This window comes from Halictus rubicundus, chromosome 1 (assembly GCF_050948215.1).
Source record: "Halictus rubicundus isolate RS-2024b chromosome 1, iyHalRubi1_principal, whole genome shotgun sequence".
Taxonomy (NCBI): domain Eukaryota; kingdom Metazoa; phylum Arthropoda; class Insecta; order Hymenoptera; family Halictidae; genus Halictus; species Halictus rubicundus.
In genome coordinates, this window is record NC_135149.1 from 11,098,135 (window position 1) to 11,116,851 (window position 18,717).

The 18,717-nt window shown below is 44.3% G+C and overlaps 1 protein-coding gene and 1 long non-coding RNA gene across 3 annotated transcripts in view; both read left to right on the top strand.

Moving 5' to 3' along the window:
• The window catches only part of LOC143354071 (uncharacterized), a 198,565-nt gene that overhangs the window by 130,829 nt on the left and 49,019 nt on the right, over window positions 1-18,717 (top strand). The window lies entirely within an intron of this gene.
• Window positions 15,666-18,717, top strand: part of LOC143353210 (neuroendocrine convertase 1) — a 35,860-nt gene continuing 32,808 nt past the window's right edge. The window contains exons 1-2 of the mRNA XM_076786401.1: window positions 15,666-15,819; window positions 16,752-16,818. Of these exons, the coding sequence (XP_076642516.1) occupies window positions 15,666-15,819; window positions 16,752-16,818 (221 nt within the window). The remainder of the gene's footprint in view (window positions 15,820-16,751; window positions 16,819-18,717) is intronic.

Below are 18,717 nucleotides of genomic sequence, written 5' to 3' on the forward strand. Positions count from 1 at the left end.
ACCGAGAGAGAAAAAACAATGGAATAAGGCGAATGGAAAGGAAAAGAAAGAGAGGAGAAGGAAAGAGAGAGAGGGGGGAGAACGAACGAATTGAGAATCGCGGAGGGAATAGAAACAGAGATCCGCCGACAATGGCGACGAAGGGTAAGATAAACTAGAATTATCTAAGGAGAAAGGGGGAAAGTTAGAAGCGGAATAGAAGGGAGATCAAAGAGATTGTAGTGCGGTCGGTGGGCGGACGATGTGGATGAAAGGGAGAAGGATAGGGACAGAGAGAGAGAGAGAGAGAGAGAGAGAAAGAGAGCGCGGAGAGTGGTGCACATCGGTGGATGTACGTTTCCCGAGTGTCATCGGGGCGGCGGAGATTTAAATTGTGCCGGCAACAAAATGGAAATGAGGGTTGTAGAATGGAAAATGGAAGGCGGTATAAAATAGAGAGAGGGTCGAGCTCTCTCTCTTCCTCTTCCTCTCTTTCTCTCTCACCCTATTTCTCTCTATCTCTCTCTCTCTCTTTCTCTTTCTCTCTTGAGGGGTGGTACAACGGTCGGCGTTGCCCGCAGGACTCACCTCCGCGGCGAATAATAGTCGGCGGATGCGGCTGTTGTTCCATTTTTGAGTTCGCAGCCATTCGTGTGCCCTTGTTTACGCGGCCGTTCGCCTTTCTCCCTCGACAACCGGCGGAACGGAAAGGACGGAGAGAAAAGAGAGAGAGCAAGAGAGACAGACACGAGGGAGAGAGCCACCGTCTGCGAGACGTAGCTCTCGCACGCGTACCAACGCGAAACGGAACGGAACGGAACTGGAAACGGATATGCGGTACACGTGCACACACGCACCAATTCCGGGGGAATATGTTTCAACCTGGCTGATGAATATTCACGCAAATAAGGCGGCGTTCTAACGAGAGCCAGGTTAATGTAAATCCGGTGCAGGTGTAGCCGCCCCGAGAATATGTATGGACTCTGTGTTCAAAAGTACTGGCTCCACTCGATACTCTAAACCAACCCGTTTACAACAGGCTAATTCTATCACGGCCTGCAAAACGTTTCCCTTGACAATCGTACAACCCTCGAGCAGAAAGAAAGTAAGTATAATTACTTCGTCGAGCAGAAAGTACGTAAAAATTTCGAAATCTCTGGAAGGACATTAGGCTCCTGGAAGTGTCTGTCAATAACCATTGAAGGATCTTACAAACGCACAAATGGATTCACTGGTTTCTGGGATCCTTAAAGCGAGCAACACATTTTTCCACTCGATCGGTAAGAATAATAATAATAAATCAAATTTCATGAATATTCGCCTGCTCGGAAATAAATGGAAATATTTCTTGTGGCAACCCAGAGAATGAAGCCCATTTTGAAATCCCTAACAGTACACTAGGCTCTCAGAAGGCTCCATTCTACCTTCCAATAACCACCGAAGGATCTCACATAAACAATCACAGACTTCCAACTTCCTTAATAGGTTGAAAGGAGAACTGAGCTCATTGAGAAGACCTCCGCGTCCCTGGAAGGAGCCATTCTTCTTTCGAATAATCTGGAAAGAGTCGTAAATAAACGGAAACATACTTCGAAGTACCTCAAGGATTCCTACAGAGACAAATCTCATTCAGAAGTACCAGGGAGACTACTAGGACCTATTCTTCTATGCAATAGACAGTGAAGGGTCACTGGAAAGCGTCGGAGAGACAAAAGTATTTCCTTAAAATTTTCTTTCCTCAAACATTGAAGTTACCTTCATTTCAATATAGAAATAATTCTTACATTATCGATCCTTCTATTTTCTCCATTGAACGGAGACGGATAATTGTAAAGTGCGATTCACAGATCCTCGAACAATTTATCGTACACATTCCTCCAAACGAGGAACCATTTCGTTCGTGTCAGAATGCTTTCCTCGATTCTCACTCCTTAACCCTCCGACTCCGGCGAGTTCTATGCCGGAGTCAATTCTGACCCACGCCGATATTTCACTACAGTTTTCTTTCGATATAAGGCGATGCCTCGGGGACCGATGATCGTCGTATTTCGATTGAAGAAGAAGGGATAGCGATTTTCTTATTTCAAATAAAAAGTGTCGTCTTGTATCTGAATAATATTGTACATATCGACGGTCAGCAATGACTCCGGCGTAGCAGACAGAGGGGTTAACAGGCTGAAACTTCGTAGCGTCTAAAGTGCCGGTCGACTCGAATGTTTCTAATTTTTCCAACATTGTCCGCTCGAGTTTTCCGGAAACAGCGTCGCCGGCAAGAAGCGTTTGGACGCGACCGGTGGAAATACCGCGAGCGAGGAAGATCGAAGCGACGAGCGGTGTTAATTCAATTCCAGAATTCAATTAAGCGGGTTTCCTGTCTCGCCGAGGCCGCCATTATATTTCTTTTCCGACGCGTTCCTGGCAGGCAACTGGAACGCAAACCGGCCCGATAAAACGCAAATGGTTTCACTCGGACCGGGGGGATCGGAGAACGACGACGACAACGACGACGGCGACGCCGTTTTCGCTGGAATCGCAGTTCTCGCAGAGGCAACGCCTCGTCGAAATGGATTTAAAAAATAATACTCGGAAAACGGACGGGCCGCGGGCCGGATATATCGTTTGTTTCCGCCGCGGAGTGGAGTGCCCAAGAGCGCTGCAGCCGACGCTTGAAGGAGATATAAAGATCCCGGGCAGCATAGAATTCGCGATTTTCTTCCGCGCAGATGGTACGAAATGATCCTTTTCACTCCGCGTTATATACTGCAGCCACTCCTCGTTTCCCTTGTCCGCGTCGAAAAAATCTGGACAGGGCATATTTCGTTGTCGAACTACGAGCCCCGTAGATTTCCGCATGTGCAATTTCACCCCACGGCAATTCTCTGCTTGTCGTTCGTATTACCGAGAACGGGGACATTTTCGATGCTGATTGTTCGACGCGACGCGACGCTTCGAGGATATTCCTTGACTAGGTATGATCGAATTCGATCGTCTAGAGGAAAGTAATTCGCGTCGTTTCGCTCGGGAGGGTGTGGTTCTCCGACCCTAATTTAACCCAGTGACCGCTGCGGTTGTAGTCTCCTTGCTCTTTACCTGTAACTTTTATTGTACCGTGATCAGGTAGGAATCTGCCTTACGCGGTGAACAATCGATCTTTGTGTTCCCGGAGTTTCCATGAGAGGGCACATGACGTCAGAGTACCCGGAGTCGAAAAACCACTCCACTCTAAATACTTTAGATAGTCTGAATTACGATTCACAGGCTCTCTCTTGCAGGGGAGTGTCTGTTTAGTTCTGAGTCTTGAGCACTGAACTCTGGTTAATTTAAAAGTCAAATCTATTTTGCCCTGGAATTGTAAGGGAATGGGGTTAACGCTAGATTGCGGGAACCAGTCAATTTGACTCATTTAGGATTTTATTGCTATATATACAGGGTCATCCGTTTTTAAACGGCCAAACGTCAACCAGCTATAGAGGACCCCAAATGAAACAACTTTCACCTCTAACACTTTTTTTGAATCGGTCTTGATTTTTAGATAATTGCAAAAACCCGTCATTTTTTGCGTTCACTTCAGATTAAATATATTAGGACTGCAATTATGTATCTTGATGATTTTTCCTTTGTTTGGTTTAAAATAAATAGGGACATCTTTTTTATTAAGTCAACTTTTTTGTATGACCTTTGGATCTTGGTTTTTTTGGCATGGAGCACGCCGTGGAGACTGAATGAAATAACTTCGAATCAAAAAAAGTTTTAGGGGTGAAAGTTGTTCCATTTGGGGTCCTCTATAGCTGGTTGACGTTTGGCCGTTTAGAAACGGATGACCCTGTATAGAAAAACGTAAATAATTTCTTCTGAAACATATGTTGCTTTTTCATAGAATTATGGAGGAGGTATCTGATCGTTATCATACACCACCAATCTATCAGAGGGAATCACTAACTAACCAGACACTTCCTTTTTCATCCGGCAATTTAGTGTTAAGAAGATTGGGTTTGACTGCGTAAATTGAAACATTTGGAAAAACATCCATGGTGTAAAAGGATCTAATGTCAAAAGATCGAGTCCGTCGATTGTCACTTTTTAGGGGTGGCTACCCGGACTTGAGAGACAGAGATTTCACTCGTAGTACGTGGATAGTCAAGAATATCGCGAATCAATGGAACGTCCTCGAGGACGATGGGCTTTGCATAAGAACGGGTCCGATAATCTGGTCTACCATCGGTGGCGCGTTTACGGTGCGACTTCCGTGGGCCAGCAATCTGCTTCCATTTCCTCGACGGACGTCACCGACACCCTGGAGATTCGTGTTCGAAAGTAAATGCGCCCTCTTCGCCCTTCCTCCAGGCCGCTTAGTTAGTCGGAGAGCCGCTGCGATCCTAAGGGTGCTCGCAATTCCATCGTTTCTGGCTCCTGAAAGGAGAGAGAGGAAGCAGAGAGAGAGAGGAAGAGAGAGAGAGACTAGCAACCCCTTCCGACCAGACCAATAGCCGGACTCTCGCAAATAGGCTCTTGTCCGACCACCGTCGGGCTCTAATTCCCAGGGATTTTGAAATGTGATACGTAGGAAATCGGCGCACCGCTAATACCTTATGCCTCTCGTTTACAAAGGACCGCGCGGAATTCATTGGGAAACTTGAAGATACAGCGCTATTGTCCAGACCTGACGCGGGTAATCGGCTATTCCATTCGGGAATTGATAGGTAAAAGGATTCCTGGAAGGTCATTTGGTACCCGGCCGCTGTTATTAATCGTATAAATGCGCAACGTCGTTCACTTCTCCTGGAATCCCTTCCCCCAAACATCCACGGCGACCTTGTTACGACTCCAGCTTCCTTAATCGTTTAAGGACAGACTAATTCGAGTTAATTTAACACCGATGCTGAGCGCAATCTCGTCTCGCCTAACTTATTCCCTGCGACTATTTCTGCCCCGAAGTGCAGACAAGGACTCAACCGTTTTCTATGTACTAAATCCTTGCACAGTTCTTTATTCTTCTACGATGGCGCTCTAATTTGATACAGAGGCTGTCCCCTTTATCTCGGAGAATTGAAATCACTCGTGAGGAAAGATTCTTCAGTCGAAAAAATGGTCAAAGAAAAATTGTTTGTTTATGTGTATCCTTTAATGGCGTTGAATTCTGAGACTTCCATATTATTTATTGTTATAACATAGAAGATTACCGGTGAATCAAATTGCGCAAGTCTAAATGGCTGTTAAACATAAATTGAACTTTTCAGTGAAACCACACCGAAATCACATGAAAACAGTGAAAATCAATTTTTCCTCCCTCTGTCCCATAATAATGCATAAGAATGCAGCTGTAAGTTATGTTCTAGCGCAAAATTGCGAAGCCTTCAGTCAATATCAATATTTCATGACATCTGTCATTTGTTTTGACACATCTTTCAATTTTTAAGCTAACCTAATTATTACGAATAATTAACTATTTTTCTAATTTCATCCGCTGATTGAAATCAATTGTTTTATTTCAGTTGAATATCAACCCGGTGTAAAAGTAAGATAAAAAAAGAGAGTTCCAACGGTGGTTCCAACAATTTTAAGCTCACGCATATAGGGAAAGCAAAGCTCCGGGATCCTACCTACAAGTTTTAAATGCAGCAACGAAATTTTTTAAAAAACCAGAAACAATCTGAACACTCAAAATAAAGATTAAGAGTAATATTTTTAATTTATTGTTTAATTTAATCTAGGGTTTTGATAATAAATGTTGCGTTCTATATGTGTTTTCTCTTGCTACTACTATTATGGGACAAATTAAATTCATCAACTGCTACTATTCTTAAGGACAAATGAATGTGATTTATCAAGACAAAGAAACGCACGGATCATACGCGGGTTAATATATTTCTATTCGGGGACCGCAATAATACTCGGACTTGATGCGATTATATGATTCAACTTTTATGGCCGGCAGCACGCATATGTAGCGTATGAATAAGTTACTCGGTATAATACCCTTTTTCGGTATTGTATCCGCGTTTCCACGGACACGTCGCGCGGTGAATAATGTATAAACTAATTCTCAAAGTCTCGGCAGAATGTCAATAAAATACCGACGTTATTTAAAATTGAAGTGTGCATTTTTGTTTTCGCATTTTCGCGTTTTCCGTTTTCATAACGTGAAAACTGGATTGGGACTTTTTCGGATTTGTCGGAGACCGGATCCTTTCAAATATACAACATTTAATTTCGATTCGTGATTTAAACATGGTTGCACCGGTGCGCCAATGGCAGTGCTCTCGAGAAACATATTGTACAACCCATAAATTTCTTCAAAATCATTTCTTTAAAACCAAATTCCACTTACCGATCCTACGAACATGCCTACACCAGCGAAGATGATTTTAACAACCTCGTCCTCTTCATCCTGATGCTCAGAAGCATAGATCGTCTACATCTCGATAGTTTATCCAAAGAAAATGCTTTATGTCAATTTTCAACCCTATATGTCGACATGGGGGGGGGGGGTAGTGATGGAGTGACAAAGAAAATCAGGGTTTTCCGTAATTTCTCTTATTCTGTTCAATTGAAAATTCTGAAAAAAATCAGGCATATTTTAACTATTAGAATGCACATCCATGAATTTTTTCAGAATTTTCGATTGAAGGGGAGAAGAGAAATTATGGAAAAACCTGATTTTCTTTGTCGCTCCATTACTACCCCCCATGTCGACATAAAGGGTCGACAATTGTCACAAAGTGTTTTCTTTGGATAAGCTATCGAATGGCCCATTGCAAATTTCATTTACTTTGGGGGCATTTTTGACTTCCTTATCCGCTACAGCCTTTAGTCTGTGAAGAAAAGCTCCTGTGTGGTGCAAATTTTGTGATTTTTAAAGTATTTAAATCAGGAACAAAATGGAAACAACCTCTTGGAACCTAGCAAATCGACAGTTGCGTAGAAAGAGGCGTAGACCGAAGCCATATCGTCGTTAACGACTAAACTGCGGATCTTTAGGCAAAATAAAAATTGCAAGAAGCAAGTATTAAACAGAAATGTATTTCTTCTTTGCGAAGCTGGGAAGAATACAATGATACCCTTTAATTCCTCTACTTTTTACTATACCGTATTTCGCGCTCCAATATTGTCATGAACGCATAAAATCCGCAGTGCATTAATGACTGTGCTTCCGACAAGATGCGACGTCGCAGAACGAACGAAGAACAAGAAGAAGAAAGTATACGAAAAATAACAAAGCGTTCCTGAGAAATTGTATTACTTTCATTGATCTTCTTGAGTCTTCCACCTTGATAGATTCATATTTCAGAAAGTCTGCGATTTCCGTAGACAAGACTCTTTTTAACAAGCTTGCAACGCAACTACGGAGATGCAACATTCCATAATCGAGGTAGACGTCTCGGCCTCGGCGTATAAATTGTCAATTATCCTCATCGAAAGATCCCGTTTCCTTGAATCTCATATTCCTCCGTATGACGTTCGCGGAAAGGACAAAACGAAGCTGACAGCGGTCGAGGGAAGTGGTCTGGTTCGCCTTTGAGCGCTCGCAATCATATCCCCGATGCCGTTTTTCGTTCGCATAGCTATCAGCCGGTGCCCGTCGCCGCACAAACGTTTGCAGAAATTGCGAAAGCTACCGACCTGGTGCAGATACAGCAACGAATAAGACGGAGGGGATGGGGAGGGGAGGGGAAGGGGAAGGGGGATATACAAATGTCGGGTCTCTTATCCAACGGGGCGACCGTAATCTTCCGCGAGATAAACCGGCGTATCCCATGGCTACGTTCTTCTTGGTTCCGAGCGTGTTCGGTCACCAACACTGGCCAGAGAGCCGGATGGTATTAGTGTTACGACCCCGCGGGACAATGGTCCGCGCGATAAATTAACAAATGAATTAAAAGCGCCGGGGATAGAAGCTGAACAATTGCGGTTTCGGTCGCGTTCGTTGGTCACGTACGCTGGAACGAGGCGACCGGCTCCCGGAGAACCCCCGGTGTCTTGTTTCTTCTTTTATCAATTACCTCCGAACGAGTTTAGAGCGAGCCGCGGGAAAACGAAGGGAAATGCACCGTCAGATAAATTGACAAATGTTTATCTCGAACATTTTCTTCCTCCCTCTTCCTCTCTGTTTTCTCTCTATCTCTCTCTGTTTCTCTCGTTTTCAGTTCCGCGTTCGTGCACAAGCTAAATCTCGGTTAACTTCGGCGAATCCCGCGCACGGCAGAATTAAATGCATCGAACTTCCTCCAGATTTATTACAATGCCAGAGAATTACGATTCTTCCGAGTTAACTTCCCTCTTGGATCTTCACGGGAACCCAGCGAAACGTCCGACGTTATAACCGAACCCCGGCGAGATTGAAATCGCTTGAGCTACGACTCCGTCCTGTAAAGAAAGGATAATTAAAGATCTTTTAATCGTTTATTGCAGCGGGGCGCAATAATTCTGCCGTTTCGTCGCTAACGCGTCGACTACGTCTGCGACGCTCGACATTCGATATCCAATTTTACACGATGTTTTTGTTGCCGCAGATTTTCCGTGCGTTGGGAAAATTGTCCGACATGTCGCTAACGAGATAGACAATGTTTTCTGGAGTTCTATTTTTTGTCGGAAAATCTGCGCACCGGAAATCGCGCGATTCCAGGCCGTGCTGGTAACGAAGCTGACATTAAAATCGACTTCGCTCATTTCCCTCAATGTTCCCGATTATAGGCAGTAGGAACATGAAAAAGTTAGATTGATGGGAGAAAAAGACTGTGGAAAATTGTTGTGGAACAATTTCACTTTGTTGTATTCTTTGAGATCGTTGAATTGTGTAATAGTTTGTAACTTGATCTTATTACTGGACAGTGGACTTTGAGAATAAGAAAAAAATCTTCGGTCATATAAGGAGTTCATTCTCTCGGTAATAGGTTTAACAAGTTGAAAGTAATGCATTGACGTTGTAATAAATTGTCTTAATTTTTCTACTGGTTCAATCGTTTCGTTTGAAGCTGTTTTTGTTCCCAGAACCCAGAAATTTAATCGATCCTACCCAGTTTCATCCATCCCAGTACAGTTTATAACCGGGAAAAGTGGAATTGATTACGTAATTCAGTAGTTCTAGACTCTCTTATCATGGAAATTCATTTTAAATGGAAAAAGTTAAGCATTCATCAAGTGCTTCAGTAATCAAATGTAAAAAAAAAGGAATTTCTGGTCTATAAAGGATTCACTTCTCTCCACGTTTTCGTTTTACTTTAGCCATAACAATTATTCCAACAGCATCTACCCATAAACATTGCTTATATTGTTCCATAAAGACATAAGATTTATATCATTAATAACCAACACTAGACACTATCTTCACAAAATATTGTAGGTTGGCGATTAATCTGCAAGCAGGTGTCGAAATAATTCTGTACAGTCATCTACAAACCCCCACACCCCCCACCCTTCACAAAATAATTTCCAGCAAGAAGCCTACCAATTCGAGTATGGTCTCCAGCTCTCCCACCTCTCGATTTCCCAGAACAACATAAAGAATCACAAGCCACAACTTTAAAGAACCAGATTGCCACGATCATTCGCACCCTAAGGTCCCCCGTAAGGCGGCCGTAACGGGCAGGATTGTTTTTCGTTCGGTGAACGGGGTTCGTCGAATTAATGAGATTTACTTCGCCGAGTGCGCTCGCTGGCCGGATCGATCTCAGAATTGAGAACGGCGTGGGACGGCCTTGCAAAACAACGCGTACGTAATTGCCGTTACGATTCGACGGACACAGGGGGCCCCCGAAGCGAATTAGCAAATTAATTAAAAGCACTTGGCCGGGAATCCAAACAATCGTGGCCTGGGCCGACTGCACGGTTTTTCGGTCACGTAGTCGCTTCCTCTCACATCCACCTTGCCGACCTCCGTTTCCATCAGCTCGGCCGGGTTTTCCTCTCGCGATTCCGCTCCGCACCGCTCCGCACCGCTCTTGCCCTCATCCCGGAACGCGCGCCCGGCTTGGAGGCAGATGCGCTAAATAGCCCGCAGGGAAACCGAAACGCTCCGCTCCCGTCGCCATGAATGTAGCTCGAGGGTGCATTTTATGGGGCAACGTTCACCCACCCGGCGACCTTTCCCCTGCAAGTTGACCCGTCTCTCGTTCTCAGATCAATCATCCCGACTTCTCGTTTACGAGCGCAAGATCGCGCACCCCCCCCCCCTCACCGATCGATCCTCCACCGTGGAATCTTCGGAGACGCTCAAGGCGAACCTTCGCAGACTCTCCTCTGGCCTTTGAACGAGCCCCGGCTTCTTTTATGGGGTCCAAGTCGCGACGGGGAGAGTTCATCCCTCTGAAAAATAGATTAAGTTCCCGTGTCGAACGGTGCAGCAGTTTTGTACCCGTCTCCGGAACGTGCTATGCTGCTTCAATCCACCACGAGCACACATAATTTGCATTTCGAAATCCTGTTGTTGATCTTCTGTAGTAGATTTAATGGTGGAAGCTTACGTCTTTTATACATGTTCAACCGAGGACAGATTTGTTTGAGTAGAATAGTCAAGTAGAATTAGTCGGCGTCTGATCGGACAATTTTTCAGAGCAATCAAAGGTAGAAGTCTTGGCCGACGTCCCGTAAACGTGTTCGACTCGGAAGGAGCTTTATTTGAAGTAAAATATAATCACCGAGTAGTATAGGTCAGGCTCCGATCATACAGGTAATAATTTATTCACCCTTTAGACTTGGAGACTTTTCGTAGATATACCAGAAAATCGAATCCGTTTATTCGTGACGCTTTGTTTGAAATATATTTACCCAGTGAAATAGGTCAGCCTATGGTCAGACATACAATCAACTCTTTATACTCGGAGTTTTTCCTCAGAATTTCCAAGAAATTCCAACCCATTTATTCGAAAAATAGTGACGTACCGTTTGATATAAAATGGTACTGAAAATAATTACTATTGTTGCAATTGATATAGAAAATTTTTATTCCAGATAAAGATCAAGATCATTTATGTTTCGATTGTAGATTGCCTTCAGTGGCTTGTGAATGTAATTTTGATCAAATTTGGATGATCACCGGTAGCTGTGAATGTTATAGAGGAGGACTCCATAGGGAATTCCTTAACGGTCTACATATTATGAAACGAGCTGAGGAGACAATTGACCCGGTAGATGTGTTTAATCTGTGGATGTGTCTGACATCCACGTCAGGGATTGGAACAGTGAGAGTAGTATGCGCCGTTCCAACCACCCACTGATATGGGTTTATATGTTTCCTGCCTCTGTATAAACACCAGTCAGCTGTACATACGAGCAGTATAAGCAACCCCTTGACACGTGCGATCCACGCCGACCGCGTGTGGTTTATGGTCAGTTGATCTACTAGCATCCGAGATAAGCACTCCGTTCGTAAGACATTACATCCATACAAATTTCTATTTAACCCTTGTGGGCTAATTTCGCCATCGGGATTTCACTGGTATTTCATCTTGTACAAGCTATAACGATTTATTTATCAAACGTGTAACGATTTATTTATCAAACCCAACCACCTCGCATCAATTAAATCATATCTGGGGATGCAAAAACGAAATCAGGCAACGTACAAAATTTTACATACGTCTGCAATGCATTGTAAAGGGTTAAGTAAACGAGCAACCGGATTTCCCGTTCACATAAACAAATTGAATATTACACAAACCGAGTTAATGCCCATCCCTTATGCAGCCGATTTCAATCAAATCGAAACAACAGGTCATTAAACCAACAATTGCCCGAACACGCGAAAGTAAATTTATCGATCGTAAATTGCAAATACGTAGAATTATTCAAAGCAATGATTTAATAATCCCGCGTGATATATAATCTCGAATATTGTAGACCGATCATTTCCATGGAACAATTTCTATCCAAAGAAATTTCTCGCGCCGATCAAGCTCGATTTACCGTGGGCACCGAACTGCTTTTTCCAACGCGCGATAAGCAGCTACGCAGACAATTAAACAATTCTTAATTATTCGATGAAGATAACACGGTTACCGCTTGTTGTCCGCCCGGCGCTTATCTGCCGAGACTAGGTGGTAATGCACGACGGTCATTTTTAACGGTTAACGAGATCTTCTTCGTCGGAGTCTTGGACAAAAAAAAACAAAGTAGCACGGGACGGCGGAGAGAGGAGGAACGGAAGAGGAGAAAGAGGAACGAAGCGGAGAAAAACGGGGAGAAAGACGGGAAATATTGTTTCGCGGATAGCTCCCTTGTTGTCCCGCGTCCGCGAGGCTAAAAAGAGAACGATAAGAGCCGGAGAACTCTCTTATCTCGCTTGATATTCGCCGCCGACGGTCGTAATGCCCGGCATTCGGGATGTCTCAAGAATCTCCGCCAGTTCCTGGGCGAAATTTTTTCGCGTTCCCCTAACGAATGGTACGTCCGGTAATGAAAAATAAATACAGAGAAACCTGGCCGCGCCGCGTCACGAGAAAACTCGAATGGACCGAAACGAATTGCTACAGAAGTTCTGGTAACCCTTCGCCTTACACAAAATTTACTAAATACGTAGGATATACATCTATGAAATAGATGAAATGATCTATGAATGAAATCTATCTGAATCTTGAATGAAATCTGAATCTTCTATCTCTCTGTTATCGATATTTAACAATTAGTGAAAATATAAAGAGTAGTATAAATTATAGCCCATTAAGTGGACATGCAATCTCTCACATATGTCTTTAAAAGCGAATCAAAGAATTAGCAGAATGTTTTGGAATTATTACACACTGAACTTGGACACTCACCATTCTTTCGTTCATGACCACAAGATATAAATTGCTTTATTAAAATTATGCAGTCGTATAGATGATATGCGAACGGAGGGTGTGTGGTCGAGGGTTGAATTCGGTTGGATTTCTACTTCCGCTACTAGTTGGGACAGCTTGTGGAGAGCTGTGCGCCAGGAAAAGCTTCTTTTGGGAGCGGAAACGCGAATCGAATTAGCTCGACATTTTTCATATTTTCAGTAAAATTAGAGGGCTGGAACGGAGCTCTTGAGCTGCTAGAATGCTGCGAAGGTTTGTCCTGATTACTGCTCGGCCCATTTTCATGGATTCGTGAGGGATTGTCGCGCAGATGAAGAAACTCTTCGAGGGTCCCGGTAAGGGATGACGAATGGGCGCCGCGAGATATGAAAATTTAAGAAAAATTGCTCCAATTTAAGGGGTGACGGCCGCGAAGAAAAAAAGGAGGGTGGCGGAATCAGAGCAAAGCAGCCCAAGTTTTCCGGGGGTGTTAATGCGGAGAGAGCGTTCTCGAAATCGCGCGAGCAGAGGGATCGCCGACAAGCGCGGGAACGCGTCGCATAATTTATGCGATCATAGATGTAATCGCATTTGAATATTCACAACTATGAGCGTCGCCGGAGCCGGTAACTTTATAATTACCAAGTAAATTACCTTTCCTCCGGTCCTCGACGACCCTTCTTCCTCCTTCCAAACGAATCTTTTCCACCCCCTTCGCTCGGTCGCCGCCACGTACGGGGAACTGTGGAGGACCGAGGGAGAGGAGGGGGGGAATTTATTGAAAATTAAGTCCGATTTTATCGCGCGGAAACTTTCCAATTTTCTACGGTTACTTTCGCGTTCTATTTCGACCGGCCGGCGAAGAATTTGCGACGGAGACGCCCGCGCCGCGAGACCCGACGCTTAATAAACGTCAACCCCCTGATTATGCCTTCTTACCGCGCGATCCGGGACCTTTTTTTCCTGCGCACGAACCGGTGAAATCCTCCGCGAAGTGTACAAAGTGCGGTCCGAGTATCCTCCGTGCGAAACCAATTTCTCCTCCGTGCTCGAAAACGAGTAAATAAAATAGAACGGTGTGCAACAAAAATCGGATTAAAGGTTCCACACTTTCCTGCTAGTCTTTCGGTAGTAGTTCTCTTGGACCGTGGTGTTTTCGGGCCTGTTGAGCATTTGGACCCGTGGGTGTACCGAAATCTTTATCCAGTTCACGTAAACTGTGAAACAATTCGACCTCGTCTCTGAAAAAGTAAGATTAATTCGGAAATCCTGAAATTCGTATGCTTGCGAAATAAAATGCCTGCTTCTTTAACACTATACCTAACACAGTCGGTGATATAACCAGTTCTATTTTTTATTTTACAATTATCGAAATTATAATAATACCTTCACAGGAATTGACTTGATAGATGTTAACCAGTTAACTGTGGAATTTAATTTTAAAAATCCCTCACGGCGCGGAATTAAAATCAAGCAATGACGAATATATACGTCGAATGCAGGCCAAAGGCCGCTATTATAAATTTTACGAAAAAACGAAAGCAAAATGAGAAAGAATTACACTTTTATTCGATAAGACATTAACAATTCATTAACGTTAACCGCGCCGCAATAGAATTTTGGATGACGTGACACGTGACGTCAAACGCGCTGAACTGGTTAAATAAATTAAATCTAGTTATTTTTATTAGAAAAAGTAATTATTAGTTAATTTTTTTATACGTTATCCAATAATTCTAACATCTCAAGAGAACTCAACTGGTTTGGTAGAATTTTAAAAAAGTCACTCATTTCTAAAGGGTGTCCACTTAATTTTGTTCCCGAGTGTATATCATTTCGATTCGATCGCGGAAGATCGATCGCTGTTAGGTGTTACGTTCTTTCGATTCTCTAACCAAACGGAGATTTCGAATCCGAAGGTTCGTCTGTCAGCAGCACGCTCGCGTCACGAAAATGATTTTTCATAAGTCTGTTCGCCGATGTTAAACCGCAACTTTGCGTTTGGCGCGAACTGGACGTGATGTGTGGGAGACGAGGAGAGACACCAGGGGTACACAAAATACGTAGTCCCTTAATGGAATACAAACTTCCGTTAACTATTGTAACGAAATTATTTGAAAACTGTCGACGGCGTGGAGTGGTCCGGGGGAGATGTCCGCGAGGCACACGCGGGGCTTTCCCGGTGTTAACGCGAAAGTAATGCATGTTTCGGTGCATAACGTGTTTTACCGGGTGCCATAAACGATGGCCTGAACGCGGAGTAGTTGAAACTCGTCCGGGCACAATGGGGAAAGTACCGAAAATGGACGGGGTATCGTCGAACCTCTCCGTGCTCGCCGTAAAATCGGGTTTCGCCCTCTTCGAACGACGATCGGCGGATTCGGACCGGCAGCGAATCGATAAACGTTTCCAATTAATTTCTACCTTTAATGCTCGCGTTGTTATTGGGGAAATTGGTGTACGCTCCGAAATATATGCTTAATGGATTGCGCGGCTTTACCGCCGATAATGGTTTCGTTGTGCCGTCAAAGAAATGCTTAAACAGAAATGTAAATACAGCAAATGAAATTTCTCCGACATTACGGAATTTAAAGAGCGGTTTACTGGGCCCGTGAAACTGAGGGATGCGCTCGTTTAGCGGTGTCGACGCAAGAGCATTAATATATTCGCGTAGATGCCGTGATAATGGAGAAGTTCAGTGGAAAACTGGAACGAGAGAGCATTTTCATCAAAACTAAAATAATTTCAGTTTCGCATTACATTTTCCCCGAGCCCTCAATCGTTATCATTTGCTGGGAGAAAGGGCTCGGTAATGCGGAACTTATAGAGCAGCTAGAAACACGGTATAACAAGTTCTGCGCGATGCGATTAACGCAACAAATTTTAATTAATCTTCACCACTATCGCAAACATCGAATGAAAACGAGAAACAGCATGAGAAGAGCAACAGCAAACGACAGAATTGTTCAGGAAGTGTTCGCGGGAATGTCGACCAGCAACACAGAGCTTCTCGACGAACCAGAACTTGTCCTTGTCTCTTCAGAAAGCTACGTGGACAAAGAAGAAATTGATACATATGTGAGGCCGCGTATAATCCGCGAAGGGTTAATTAAAACGGGACTCTGTCAGACGAAAAGGAAAGATCGCGGGGGACGTGCTGACAGTTTAATTAAACCCGTAGAAGAGTACCAAAGAGCGCGTTGAATATCGTTGTAACGGTCGCACGCGCGAAAACAGCCGTGAAATCCGACCCTTCTTACCACGATGGAACGTATCCTTGTAAAAGCGTCGCTAAAGAGCATCGGCCGCATCCTGATTTCACCGTCGATCCGGGAGATTCGGATAAATAAGAGCCGGGCGTCGGGCTCATCCAGAATTCGACGTGAGCGGAAGCGGAACGAGTCCCTTTTATCGACAGATATCCAACCGGCTTTCGTCCGCGAACTTTACGACAACGGCCAGCCTCCCTGTTCCAGCTTTTATCGAGACGTCCTTCCTTGCGTGTATTTATTCGGCGGACAGCCGGCAAGAGAGCCTGAATTTATTTATAAGCGGCTGGGGCCACCCCCCTGGGACGGACAAAGCGCGGAGAACTGCGAAGTCCTCTTTACCTGTCCGCGCTACTCGTCCATCAATTATACACCTGGAACGCCGCTTCCAAGTCACCCTCGAATAACAACTAATTCGTTCCGAGGAATAATGGAGAAACACGAGGGAAACGAACAGCCGTGACAGCACTCGGATCGGCCGAAAGAGAGATAATGCAGTTGACATTCGATAAGCAACCGCGATACGGGCTCCGGAGATACCTGACTGGATTACGAGCTTGCTTTCTCGATGTTGCCCACCTGTAGGGTGAGGCGATTCCTTCGGATTCGATAAATAAATGATCGTTCTGTTGCGAATGATGGAACAATGTTGATAGCGCGAAATGTGCCGTACGGTGTCAGGAATTCTTTGATGCAATTTTAAAATTTGTTCTCGGAGGAACTTCCGAACGTTCGAGGGCTTAATTTGCAGGTAGAAGATTGCACATTCTGATAGGCGCGCTTGGATTTCAACAAAAACCCCGCGAGGATTTCGAAAAGTACATAGAACCCGGCCGTCACGCGTCGACTAAAAATCACTAAAATTAGAGGGATATTTTTCAATCAAGTTTACAATGCGTTCCCGTAGGAATTTTCGAACGTTCCAGGGCTTCAATTAGAGGTGGAATACAATGGCATCTAGTTCTAAACTGCCAACAGGCAGAGCCCATCGAACGAATCGATAACGACAAATTCAACGTGCAGCCCGTTAAACGGATTATCTAGAAGGATTCCGTTGCATTTCTACATATTGCGCGGTCCAGCGCAGCCAGCATCTCGACAGCGGAACAAGAGCGCATTAGCCTCGAATCCGTGGCGCACACGTGCGCACGGCGCACCGCGCTTTCTCCTTCGCTCGGTCGTTGTGTGCCCAATGTCGTTATATAAACGGTTATACCCGGTAATTGCCGAGTTGTTGTCCCACGGGAACGGAAGGAGCTGGAACAAAGCGTCGATGTTAATTAGTCGACGACGGCTGGATCGTAGGTATCGCAGGAGGATCGAGGATTTCGAGCGGAATCGTCTTCCGGTGCCACGGGCATCTACAGATATTTTCTGGCAGCTTTAACACAACAAAGTGCAGCTGCGTTTATACCAACTTCGGAAAGTTAATCGTTCGATCGCCTCAATCATTCTGTCCTCTGATGTCGTTCGTTCCCTTCTTGCTATTGTTCTGTTTATTCCTACTTTGCTTTTTGTACTATTCATTTCATTTCCGTAGCATTTATTCTCGCTTGCAACGCTGCGACACGACTTTCTATTTTCACTTTGCTTCTTCTCCGTAACTAGACTGTGGACGTTTACGCGTTTATGGTATTCAAAAATTTCTGAAATGCGGAACAACGTTGGGGTCAACAAACAATGCTGGCATCTCTGCTTTATTTCCACCCGAAAGAATATTTTAGCGGACGAAATGCATTTTTCCCGTGCCTCCACTGTTACAAAATGATTCACGAAGGGAGTATTTTTTTTTTTTACGAAAATCCACAAATTATTTACAACTTTCGGAGGCATCTTACAACCCTTTATCGACGTTGTGCTCACGTGGAATTTGTCCGGATTTGTGTTCTAATTGGCCAGATCTATCGGAGTTTAATACGGCAAGCGAGAAAGGAATAAAATCGCAGTAAAATCAAGTGTCCCATAACACTCGGCTGTTTCGTGTTCTTTCCGCGTGCTTCGAGAATCCGATAGCCCATCGGCAGAAAACTCGATCAGCTATAAAACCGCTCTAAAATGTTTGTCGACGGCGTCAGACCGGGGCTCGCAGCCCCCACGGCACGACCAAAGACATAAACGACATCCGCTAAAATAGAGAAATTATTCCGAGCGATTTCTCGCGAGATTGACTCCACCGCCCTTGTAATTGAGATGCGAAATAATAGCGGGACGCGGATGCATTCCGTTATATTCTCTCCAGATTCCAGGATGGTAATCGGACGCTTTGCCGAGCAAACATGGTTGGAATTAATCGCGAGTTGCTTGGGGCATCGACGTGGAGCGCTGCGGCTCAAACAGAGGCCTGGAATTAGTCTACGCACAGATTTACCCTAATCGTTGCCTACACTTGCACCAAGAAATCACCCGATCTACTTGTTCATTAAATCAAACCGAGGAATTCTGGGAACGAACCGGATCACGAATAGAGTCTTGATCTTTATGCAAAATCAATATTTTCTTCATCGATTAGAAGCCAAATACGAATATCATGCTTCTTTTAAAAATGTTCTGCAGGTGAAAATAATATACAGACACTCTTCATTGTTTTAAATTTCATCTACACAGTTTTTCCGTAAACGCGTATAATCCGCAGTGTAGTCGTTCAAGCGTGCCGGAAATGGCGCTTTTAACATGATTTTTACATTTTCTCAAGTCCTTTAACGGCAAGTTCATTGTCT